Source organism: Vespula vulgaris, chromosome 15 (genome assembly GCF_905475345.1).
Source record: "Vespula vulgaris chromosome 15, iyVesVulg1.1, whole genome shotgun sequence".
In the NCBI taxonomy this organism is placed as follows: Eukaryota; Metazoa; Arthropoda; class Insecta; order Hymenoptera; family Vespidae; genus Vespula; species Vespula vulgaris.
The window spans coordinates 1,177,501-1,190,910 of record NC_066600.1 but is presented as its reverse complement, the minus strand read 5'-3'; the positions used below and the strand labels follow the sequence as shown (position 1 = coordinate 1,190,910).

At 32.8% G+C, this 13,410-nt stretch overlaps 1 protein-coding gene across 3 annotated transcripts in view; it reads left to right on the top strand.

The window, feature by feature from the left end:
* Positions 1-428: 428 nt before the first annotated feature.
* Positions 429-13,410, top strand: part of LOC127069276 (GRAM domain-containing protein 2A-like) — a 40,739-nt gene continuing 27,757 nt past the window's right edge. Inside the window, exons 1-3 of one of the 3 annotated variants that reach the window (XM_051006079.1) lie at positions 429-2,035; positions 7,475-7,784; positions 12,911-13,102. In XM_051006079.1, the coding sequence (XP_050862036.1) occupies positions 1,921-2,035; positions 7,475-7,784; positions 12,911-13,102 (617 nt within the window). In that variant the 5' untranslated portion in view covers positions 429-1,920. Of the gene's footprint in view, positions 2,036-6,733; positions 6,777-7,474; positions 7,785-12,910; positions 13,103-13,410 lie in introns of those variants that run through there. The other 2 variants (XM_051006078.1, XM_051006080.1) reach the window with 2 other exon arrangements.

Below are 13,410 nucleotides of genomic sequence, written 5' to 3'. Positions count from 1 at the left end.
ATGTAACGTGTTTTTTCTTTTCTTCTTGCTTTTTTTCTTTTTTTTTTTGATGTTTCATTGTCTCTAATGTAATCATTGAATGAATGAAAAGAATGGTTTCGTATTTCTATCTTAATTATAATTGTGACGTAGTCTTTTACTGTATTGTCAAGCCAATATCTCTCTCTCTCTCTCTCTCTCTATCTCTATCTCTATCTCTTTCTCTCTCTTTCTCTCTTTATGTTATCTATTCCTGTTTCAATATATACCCCGTGGGTTAGTTATTCATAACATTTCGTTAATTAATTGATTAATATTTAGAATTAAATTTTGAGTTGTTATTAAGCAATAAGAAATCTTCAAATTATTTCTAAACATTTTCTAAAAAGTTAATTTTTATATATAATAATTCTATATAATAAGATATTAATAACATTGAATTAATCAATTGATCGCTCGATTCAATTAATTTTGACAGATTAATTGTGAGTCGTTATTACACAGTAGAAAACCTTCAAAGTATTTCTGAACATTTTCTAATCGTCTTGATATCAGCAACTCTCGAACGAAATTGAAACGTTATCTATCTCGATCTCCCTCAATTGGTTAGATCCAATTAAGTTTATTTCGCAGTATCATTTCGCATTTCAAAAATTATCTCGTCGAGTTAAAAGATCGAAATCTATGTTGAATTACGTGTATAAAGTATCACCGGGTATAAAAAACCACATACCATGCAATTCAAGCGAAACGCTGCATTAACATTTTGCAAACGAGGCAAATTGATTAAATACAAAACGAAAGTAAAAAATCAAGGATCGAACAATCGAATCGATGAAGAATTTTTATAATCGATTCAATGTCATTTAAGATAGCGATAATATGGAAATAAAAAAAAGTCGATTGGAAAATTCATATCGAATAATTCAATATCGAATTTGACTAACCTAGTATGTAAGAAGAAGTTGAAGAGACGAGGGCGGTAGTCTCGAGAGTTTCGCGCCAAAAGTTATTTCGTTAGACGCGTCGTAATGGTCACGCGTAAAATTTGATCCGCGATCAAACTCGTTGAGGTGAAGTATGTACGCGTATAAAAAATGTTTTCGCTCGAGAAAAAGATTAGCCGAGAAGAAAATTAAACGAAGAAAGAAAGAAATGTGATTGGAAAATGTTGGCAAAGGATTTTTCGGCGTCGATCGAATCCGATCTTTGTGAAAATGAAAAACGAGTGAATAAGTGTGTGTGTGCGTGAGTGCGAAAGAGAGAAAGATAGAGAAAAAAAGAGAGAAAGAAAGACAGAGAGAGAAGGAAGAAGAGATACGTACGGAAAATATGTGTACATATGTACGATAATTGGTGTTTGTTTGCTGTGACGACGAACAACGACAACTGTGGTGTCGGAAACGGTCGAGAAATGCAAGGACGTTATTGAAAAGAGAAGGTTAGTTAGAGATAGAGATAGAGAGAGATAGACAAAGAGAGAGAGAGAGAAAGAGACAGAACTCATGTTACTTCGTAATACGGCATTGACGACGGATTACGAAGGGAATTCGTTGTTTCTCGATAGGCCGGGCACACGTGACCATTTACTCTCGGTTTCATTGGTGAATCTGTTCGATCGTGTATGTTTAGAGAGAGAGAGAGAGAGAGAGAAGAATAGTGTATAAGAAGAAGAAGAAGGGACATGTGTAATATATTTTCAACGGTCGATAGAAAGAGAGAGGGAGAGAGAGAGAGAAAGAGAGAGAGAGAAAGAAAGGCATCCTCAGAAATTTCTACCTGTGTGTTTAGTCGGCTGGCGGGTCGTAAGCCGATCTCTCTCATATATCGTCATTCCATTTTACTTTCTTTCAGTGAAACACATATCCACGTTTAGTATCATTCATACGAATAATAATAATAATAATAATAATAATAACAACAAAGGAAGAGAGAAAAACGATGGCATTGGCAGAGGGTGAAACCAATGGTGAGATCAACAATACTAATGGTGGTAGCAATCTTCGACGTGGTAGCAGTTTACGATTACCTCCTGCAACATCTGTCGGTAGTGCAGGTAAGATATATATGTGTGTGTGTGTGTGTGTATGCACACACATACCTACGTATTACTCGTTTACTCTTTATATATACTAGTCCTCTCTTTCTCTTTTTCTGTTTTTATATATGCCCTTTAACCTTTCGTACATCGATTACAAAGTATCTAATTTTTCGAAAGAAAAATGGCGGGAGACTGTACGCTCGTTTAAAAACGTATCCTTCTGTTTATTTCTTTTTTCTTTTCTTTTCTTTTCTATTTTGTTTTAATCGTAGAAAAATATTTTTCATTTTATACAACGTACAATAGGATAGGTAAACACTTACGTGCACACTCGTATGACTTGCGATATCATATCTAATTGTAGTTGTTTATTTTTTCTTTCTTTTTTTTTTTTTTTGTTTCATTATAAATATAAAACGTAGTCGATATTTTTTAGTCAGTCATACATCGCATCGTAGCATTAGTTATATCGTATTGTGTAATATCTTCGATATCGAGTTTTCCTTTTTGTATACTTTTTATTTGAAATTTCTGTAATCATGCTTACGAATGTTTCAACGATTACTATGTATCTGTCTTTTTTTTACTTTCTTTCTTTCATTTTGTTTAATACTCATCTTCTCTATTCCTTTTAATCTCGATTATTTCTTTTTCCTCATTAAATTAGTCAATTTCTTGCGATATTGTTGTGCAAGAGTACGATTACCTTGAAACTCAGCAGCTATGTCCGATCGACGATTATACTAGCGTGATTATCTCTCGTTTCTGAATTAGCGATAAATTAATCTCGTTTGCGACCTCCTTTTAATTTCTTTTTTTTTTTTTTATATAACGGATTTGTGTCTAAAAATATTTTATTTTTTATTTCGTTGAGGAGGAGACGAAGGGAGGAGGGACACATAAATTAATCTTTGAATTTCTTTTTTATTCTTGTTTCTTCTTTTCTTTGGTAACTTTGAACTTTTGAGAAGATTCGAATCCAAAAGACATTCCACTTAACGGAATACGAAGTGGCTTCTGAATTTTTCATGAATCACGTGTTTGATAGTTTCCCGGAAAAGAGGTTTGACCTCGTTCCATCACGTTAACGGAAATCCGAAATACGAAAGAAGAAGGACGATCGAATTCTTCTAATAATACAAAATTCGTGTACCATAAACATACATATGTATGTAATTTCACTCCATGTACATAATTTCAGTTGACGTTTCAATGAGTCAGACTTTTGAGTTGATTAATTACCCTATTTCTAGGATGAATGTATAAATTTCTTCATTATTTTTTTTATATCGAATCTATCATAAGTCTATGTATATGTAATACGTGTTATTTATTTTGGCATATGATAGAATACTTTATCGATGTAATGTCGAAGTAATATCGAGGTAAATATCGATTATCGAAGTAATATCTAAATAAGTAATATAGAACGTGAGCACGAATATAAATATTTCTCGATTATATTTTTTATATAATATATATATATATATATATATATATATATATATAAGAATGTGCATATTTCATTGGAATAAAAGTCGAATATCGAAGCTAACATTAAATATTTAAATTATTACCTATCGTATATTTATATACATACATACATATATATATATATATATATATATATATATATATATATAATATAAAATATATGAGAATGTGGATGACGTATTGATTAAAAATAAATCGTATAGTTTCTTTGATCAAGAATGAAATGTTCTTCTATCTTGGCATCCGTAAAGTTTTGATGACACATGAAAACACTCGAGGAGTTTTGAATTGCATCCAATTTACTTATATGTAGTAGATACACTTAAGTACATGCAGACGAATTACAGACATTTTGCTATCAATTTCAAAGCAATAATTTACGATAGCAGACCTTTGAGAGAGAATCTTCTTATCCTATAAACGTAATATCGAATATGATTTTCCTTGAAAATGTTCCTTTCAAAATGATCGACGGAGATTTAAGGAAGGAAATTAAGAAACAATTTATCCTCCTTACGATCGAACCAAGAAATGATCTATCCATCTTTCTCTTTTTCTCATTGATTCGAGAATGAGTAATAAATAAGAGATTATATATTACAATGATCTATTGTATATAATTATCGATGAACTTTAAACCTATATAATAGATTTTTTTTTCTTTTTTTTTTTTTTAATACATTTATATATATCCTATAATCGTCACGTGTGATAATAAAAAATAAAAACGTATATGTCTCTCTGGATATTTTTCTCTCATTTTATCTAAGATTCAATCTAATATTTTTTCTAACATTTAATAGCCGATTATTTTCTTTTTTATCGATCATGTGAATTCTAAACGCTTTAATTCTTTCGTTCTAAAGTAGTCTCACGATTATAGATTTCCTTTTTATCGTGGGAATGCAAATCTATCTAATTTTATCGTGAAAATAAAAAAGAAATATTACTATTTACATATCAAGATAATAATTCGATTTGTAAATATTAGTAGTTATATTAGATCGTCAATATTAAGATCATGAAAATAAATAGGTCGTAAAAGAACATTTTCGATTTGATCAGAATATATATATATATATATATATATATATATATATATATATATATATGTACGTAGTATACTATCCATATTTGTACTAATTTTAAAGGTGACTATTAATAGTCATTTAAGTACGTTTTAGTCTGTCTTTTGAAGTTCAAACGGTTAGACGATTTTTCAAAGAGGGAGAGAGAGAGAGAGAGAGAAAGATAGAGTTTATTTTTATATGTATGTGTGTGTATCGTGTATACATTAGGTATGTATCTACGTAGTTTCTTGCAAATTAGCTTGACACGAACAGAACGTATCTGGCTTGGTCTTAACGATTACACAACCTAACTGCCTAACTTAATTTCAGGCAAGACGTATTTCGAATATAAACCAATATCAACGTAAAAACGAACATATATACAAAGATGATATATAAATATACATATATAGATACGTACACCATGGGATAGTCGAAATATTCCTAGGTCGGTACAAATGTTTCTAAGTGTCAATAAAGAAGATATCGATTAAACTTCTTTCCCAGATTTTTTAGACCATTTTTTATTCGTAAGATTAAGATCGTAAAACTAGAGACTAAATTTCAGTCTACGGAAAAAACGTGATCGATATTTTTTAAATCATTGAAGAAATTTTTGCCCACCTTGGAAATTTTGGCCAGATATCTGTAAACAGATTTTATATAGGAAAAGAAAACACATTCGTTTTCGTCGTACGTAACGTTCGAACGTAACGATAGGAAATGAAAGTTTCATCGCCTTTATTAATAACAAACTTTTCTTAAATAGAATCGCCTTCTTACAAACATCAGGAAATAGATTCGAACTTGTGACCTTCTTCGCAAAAAAAAAAAGTTAGGAAAAAAAACCAGGCCACACATGTGGGAACGCTTAACTGTGAGTTAAAATAACAAACGTCGAACGTTCATTAGAATTAATATATCAAGAATCGTCCTCCTCGTCGTCGTCGTCGTCGTCGTCGTCGTCGTCTATCGTTTTATCCGATCAACAAATTTTTTCTCGAATTTTTTCCCTCTCGTTTTTTTTAATCTCGATTTTTATCCTACATAAAAAATATACAATACTAATATAATGTAATATAATTTTATTAATTACGTTGTGAATTAATAATCATATCAATCCGATCATCATTTTGTATAATAATCAATACACGTTTGTGACAATTATTTTTTATATAAAACAAATGTATTGGTAAAGAAAAATTGTTAGAAATTAAAACGATCCGAGTACAGTGCCGATATAGATCTAATTTCGTTAATTACGTTAATAAGATTAATTTTTCTTGTATCGTTCGATTATATTAAAACGTAGGAATGCGCAAATTTGATATTGTGTAAACAATATAAACAAAACATTGACAAATATCAATTGATGCATTTACGATACTCCAAGTTAAATATACATCCTCGTATCATAATTCGTGGAAAACATGAACGCCTCTTCGATTATTTCACAGAACAAGTTATACAGAAGTATTCTGAAAACGAGAGGGAGATCATTTCGAAGAAAATACAGGGTGGGTCCAACGTTCTTAGAATTTTTTATAATACTCAAATAAAAAATAAACTCGCCAGAGCCTCCGCAAAATAGTCCAATTGATTTTGAAAGATGACCTTTGGCTCTCTAAGCTTTTGATTTACCCTGTAGAAACGTGTTGTTGGAGATACATACTAATGAATCGTGTTCGATCGTAACGTGGGATGTATATACGTATATAGATGCACAACACACACGTGTACACACACATATATAGACGTACGTATGTATCTATATGTATACAAATTCAGGAAGGCGTGCCGCACGAATTCACCGAGAGAAATGCGGCATTTCTCGAGTTAGATGCGCGTGAGCTTGCCAAAAACGTGATGCATGCCGTTGTGATACGACGATGGTGTATGTATGGCCTCGAGTTTAGTGTCAGTTAGTCCGTCGTACCGACGACGGTCACACGAGTTCGTTACTCGAACATTGACTTTGACCGGTTTAAAGGAAAGGAAAGAAAGAAATGAAGAAAGAAAGCAATTTTTTCATTGTTTCTTTGGTATCTCTTCTATTTTTTTATTTTCTTTCCAATTAATCTCTAAATAAGGATTTTCAATCTCCAAAGAAAAATTCGAATTGAAAGGACGAGGATTATAATAACGTTGTTAAAGATCGGATCATATGGCTCTTAGGATCTATCAGATTCAAGGTAAGCTAGAAAAGCAAGTGGTAGCATTATGCAGTAGTATTGGTAAATACGAAACCGATGACAATCATTCGATCGTTCGATCGTTCGTAACTCGTTCACGTAATGCAGATAATAATACGAAAGATACGTGATGTTATACTATAACGTTTTATGTTCTGATGTAACGTACACATATAAGGTTTTAAACGAATTAAGAAGTGTTGGAAAGTCGTATAACTTTTTTTTCCTACGTCAGAGACGAAGATCTACGATTATTTAATACTCGGAAACAGATCTCAAGGTGTTAAGTTAGAGCAGAGCAAAGCAAAGCAAAGTGGAGTAAAATAAAGTAAAGTAAAATAAAGTGAATTGAAGTAAACTAAAAAAAGGATGATAGTACTTATGGGGCATCCTATAGCAAAATTAAGCATTGACGAATGTTGATTTTTCTTATTACAAAAAAAAAGAGAACAATCTTATCACTTTTGTTAACTTTTGTAGTCGTTGTTATTGTACCTTTATCTCTATTTATCTATTTCTTTCTTTTTCGTTTTCATCGAAACATAAGAAAGATAAAAACAACAGCGTACGAGTATGTACGCAGATAATGTATATGTAATACATAATGATCGAACGTAAAGTATGTATTATAGTTGATCGTGGGTCCATTGACCTGGGAAGTTGCTTTAATGTTATCAAACAGGCGCGAATCGTTTCAGAGAACGAGTTGGGCACGCAGTTACGTCGAGGGGGTTCCCTGAGGATCCCACGAACAAGAACGGAGGATAGAAGGACGTTGGTAGTTGATAGTGCGAGTTCGTTGCGAGTACCGCGCGACAAAAGATTGTCATCCTCCTCACCTTTAACTAATTCATCATCGTCATCCTCGGAAGTTAACGGAAGAAACGGAGGATGCGAGAGACCGGTACGACCCGCCAGGCGTTCAGCTTCAACATTGGATCAACCAGCACCCGAATATCTTGCCCGAAATCTTCTTCAATTAGGATGTCCTGTTATTTCTATGCCTACGTAAGTGTCTCTTTTTTCTATCTCCTTTCTCCTCCTTTAATTTTTTATTATAAATATTTTGAATTTATCAAATGTTTTGTTATTTCTCTTTAATATTTTGCTTTTTTCCTTCTCGATTCTTCGGAAAAGATCGTTATCCCTACACGTTGCTTTCCTTTTTTCTCATTTTATTTTTTTATCGTGCATAGTTAGATTTATCTCGTTTACTGTAAGTTTCTATATTTTGATTTTTATGATTCTATGACAAAAAAAAAGAAACTTATTTCTGTGTCTATAAAAGATCTCAAAAAAGAATGATTAAAATCGTTTAAGATTTTTTAGGATCCATCTCGTTCTATATCGTGTTAGTAGTATTATCATCAGCATTATAGTAGTCTAATATTAATATTGTCTCTCCGTTTATTTTATTGTATATATTAGTTTAATGACAATATTATTACTATCACAATACTATTATTAGTACTATATTAGAATAAACTACTAATTGTATTATACATCAACTATGACTTGTATTAAAGATATATAAAAAGCTACCAACACGAGGTAAAAATTAATTATGCCGGTAATAAAATAAAGTCCAACTAAAAAGAAACACACATACGCCTGTATAATATTTTTGCTTTTTTTCTTTTTACAACGATCAAGTATTATGCTATCGTTTTAATCATGATACATGACCTTTTATTCTTATCTTGATCTACTTTGTTACATACTTACACACACACACACACACACACATAAATATATATTTATTGATTTTATTTATTTTTATAACAAGTAATGGTGATTTGTATTAAATATTCGATATAACACGAATAAATCGAAGTTTTTTTTAGACATTAGAGGTGTTTATGTATATACATGAATAACTTTGTCTAAAAAGTATGAAGTTCTATTATCGAAGCTCTTTGCGAGGTCTCTACTGTGCAAATAGGAAAAGAGGGAGAGGTAGTAAGAGAAAAAGAGAGAGATAGAGAGAAATGATACGCGCTGCAATCACGCTTACGATAGATTTCAAAGGTTCGTTGCGAACTAAGCGTCAGTGCGCGTACGAGAGCACGTACGGTCGGTTCCTTAACGAGGAAGTCGTTTCAACGTAGCACGATTTCAACGATTTAAACTTAGGTTCACTCGCGTGATCCTCTCCCTCGTCGTTTTATAATAATAATAATAACAATAATAATAATAATAATAATAATAATAATAATAATAATAATATCATTATTATATAATAATTTTTTGTTCGTAATATTTATCTATCTCTCTATCTCTCTCTTTCCCGTAACGGTGAAATGTGCGTTCCCGATAATTTTTTCGTTTCGAAAAAAAAAGAAATAAGAAGGAAAGTATATATAAATTAGAAGATAGAGAACGATCTCTTCCGATCGACAGAAAATTATGTTTCGAATTAGGTTTGGATACGTTCCAATGTCTCGTTAACATCGTGGCAAAGTTTAGTCTGATTTATAAACGAAATCGAAAATTCTCACGCGTTTCGATGTCTGTGGTATATGTGTGTGCTTGAGTGCGTGTGTGCGTGCGTGTCTCTTTCTCTCTTTTTCTCTCTCTCTGTGTACCCGTGCGCGTGTGTTATTCGACGGTCACGCGCAAGGAAACAAAAACAATCTAATTCGTTTTATATAAACAAATTTCTTACGAAATTTCAACTATAATATCAAATGGAAGAAGAAACGGGAATAGTTGTCGTGTTACGCGTTCGTTCCTCGGTAAAAAAAAAAATTTTCAAATCGAATACGATAGTATAAGTTGAACGTACAAGGAGAATAATAGAACAGGAATACCTACGGAAGCTGTACTTCGAATTAATCGTTACTAATAATTAGGCAAAAATGTCTTTTTTCGATAATATAATATATATAATAAGAAAAGAGAACTACTATATTTCTTATCGACATATTTATTTCATACCTTTTTGTATTCCATGATTCATTCGTCGTGACGTATGTGCGTGTTTTTTTTCCCTTTTTTTTTTCTTTTAATGCGTGCGTCAAATCAATGTGGGAAGAGGGCGGGGGTCAAACTTCATAGTGCAAAATCGTGTAACGATCAGTTACCACCTATTACCGTGTTAAGTCGATCAGCTGATCGAAACGAAATCGAGTTGAGCCATTCTCTCTCTCTCGAGTGGTATCAAGTTATCACGAAACAAATATACTTAATAAACGTTTTTATATATCCATAGTATATATATACACGTGTGTATATACGTATATATGTATCGTCTATATACAATATGTATAGTATTGATACGTTTTAACACATACATTCGAATTAATGGGATTAAATTTTGACGGGTGTCCATTTTCTTCGTAAAGTGTCTTTCGAAAGGGATATCAGGAGTTTGCGCATTAAATTTCAGCGCAGTCGTCGTACGGTCGAATCCATTCGAAGTTTCCACGTGAATTTGATCAAACAAGGATAGATACGGATAGATAGACAGACAGATAGGTAGATAGATGGATAGATAGACAGACAGGCAGATAGAAAAATAGAGAAAAAGAGAGAGAGAAACAAGGAATCTAAGTAATGAAAATATTTCGAAAATTATTTTTTTTGTCGATCAATCCGTATGAAAATTTTGATTCATCTGGTCAAACATTTTTTATCTTTACTTCCCATAGAGAATATATGAGAAATATAGGAAGTACGATACTCTGATATTCGGTCAATAGGTGACTCTTTGAGCGCAGACGCAACGGTTAGAGAGAGATAGGGAGATAGAGAGAGAGAGAGAGAAAGAGAAAGAGAGAGAAACGAGTATAAGTGTGGTGGTTCGTACGTACGTACGTACGTACGTATATAAGTACGTCGTCGTCGTCGTCGTCGTCGTCGTCGTCGTCGTCGTCGTCGTCGTTGTCGTCGTCGTCGTCGTCGTCGTCGTCGTCGTCGTTGTCATCGTCGTCGTCGTCGTCATCGTGGTGTCAAAGTCTTCGTCTTTATCGTTGTGTCGTGGATTCATTCGGAGTTGAAACGAACGAGGGTTTTTACGAGAGCATGGACTACTGTTACTACTGCTGTCGCTTCTGCAGACGCGCATACTGCAGCATTGCCGCATAATTTTTGTTTCGACCAAAAGAGAAAGAGTTAGAGAAATTGAGAGAGGGAGAGAAAGAGAGAGAGAGAGAGAGAAAGAGAGAGAAGGAGAGAGAAAAAAACGTGAGCTGAATCCACCCGAAGCTGCATCGAACTTTCATTTTTTTTCTCCTCTTTTTTATTTTCTCTCGACTCGAAAGCTTATCTTCCCTATAAGGAAGACAGAGATAAAGAGATAGAGGGAGATAAATCAAGGACATTTTCAAGTTGACTTCCAGTGATTATTCTCATCGATTTCTAATCGTTTTTATTCGTCTTACTTGATAATCCTCGTCGTCGTCAACGTCATCGTCATCGTCATTGTCGTTGTGAAAGTGACAGATTCGAATATTAGAAAAGATCCGAGTGAAATTCGACGAGATAATGTGAGAAAGAGGTGTTAGATAAGATTATTCGAATTCGCAATCAATAACGGAAAAGATTATTATCGTAGTGAAAGGACGACGCATAGGAGATATATAATAATAATAATAATCAGAATAATAATAATAATAATAATAATATAGTTGATATCTCGTTGTTCGGATTTACCGTGTGACGAACGTGATCTCCAACTCGGGACAGTGGCGCCCCTCTATTGGACCGCTAGCTACGACGACGATAATCGCAGGTGTGATTTTAAGATAGTTTCTGGTGTATCCAAATTATGTATGTGTATTTCTTATCATGATATATGTATATATACAGATATTTTTATTTTTACTCTTTTCAAAGATATTCCTATCATTCTTTTTTATCTGTTCTATCAATCAATTTTATTCGATTTATCATTTATTCGTTATTAAGACGTGAGACGTGTGAGATTAGAAAAATGTGTGTGCGTGTGTGAGAGAGAGAGAGAGAGAGAGAACAAAAAATGAAATTAAATGAGTAATTCGATCATATTCATTGTTTTTTTTCGCTTCGAATATGCATCGGATTCATCGTATCAAGAAACAGCTGATTGTGACGTCTGTCAACCTGACGGTCGCCATCTTGCTCTTTCTATCTCACTCCTTCTCTATCTCCTATTATACAGAGAAAGAGAGAAAGAGAGAAAGAGAGAAAGAGAGAGAGAGAGAGAGTAAAAGAGAGGCATCCAAGCGACACGACACGAGTCTTCACGCGCGTTCAACCGGATGACTCGTTCGTAAAGCGTGCTCTCAGCTGTATCTAGCTAGCGATTTTAAATACATACATACACTTAAATCCCTGACGCGCTCGTGCGTTCAAACGTTTACCTTTGACCGATCGACTCTTCTCTTTTTCTTACTCTTTCTCTCTTACGTCTCATTTCTAAACGAAACATTTCTTGATTGTCCATTACTATTTCTTAATTTTATTTTATTTTTTTTTTTTTTTTTTAATCACAAGATCGACCGAAAAGATTTGTAACCTTTGTATTGTAATTTTTCAATCTGAAAAAAAAAAGATAAAAAAATATGATAGCCTATAAAAGCTTCGGAAAAAAGCGTAATCAATTTATAAAATGTAAATTGAAAGATACTTTTGACCTACTCTGCATAACGATTTGTTAATTATTTAATTTATTGTTTTTACTTGTTGTTATTTAATTTGTATGACGGGAATCTCGAAAGATAATACATTTGATCTTTTCGTAATTGTTCTATCGCAATTATATAAATTTTTTCGTTACGTTGGTAAGATAATTATAATAGTAATAATAATTTTTCCTTTTATCTTTCTTTCTTACTTTTTCTTTTTTTTTTCTTCGTCCAATGAATGACGTATTATAAACGTAATATAAATTCTATCCTTGTAGAATAAATATAGAATATCGAACGACGTAAGAGTGATCGGATAAATGGTAGTTTCAGTTTTAGATACGGAAAAATTCGATGGGTAAATAAAAATCACGTTTCAAACGTTCCTTTTGCTGTAATAATAATTATATCGAAAAAAAAGATTAACGAAAGAAAAAAAAAAAAAATTTTTTTTAAAGTAAGAAAAAGAAATTCTCGTTTATTATTAGATCCTCGAATTAGATTTGCATTTTGATATCTTTGTTTCAGACCTCGCGGCGGCGTTGGATCGGAGCATCCGCAGAGTAGCGACAGCGATGATTCCACCGCGACGCACAGCCAAAATCAGGGTCAAGGTTACGGGCATGGACATTCTCATGGACAGTTCGACTCTTATACCGTGCCCAAAGTCCAAGTGTCGGGACCACCGAACCCTTCTGAATCCTCCTCCGTCATCAATGGGCAAGTTTCGTTCTAGTATCATATTTTTATTCCGTAAATATTTTTGTGTTTTCGATGGCCACACTCGTGTCCAATCTATCAAATTTATCACCGGATTTTTATATTCTTTTTATCTAAGAGATAATGATATATATATATATATCTTGATGTCAAGGTCGTTAATATACGAGGAAAATTTTCATCCATTTTCCTTCGAAGTTAACATTCTAGGATCGTTTAATCTAACTTTATCTAACTTGATCATAAGGAAGAATGATATGAGACTTAACGTTAGCCGAAAATTGAGGTGACTAAAGCTCGTAAGATTA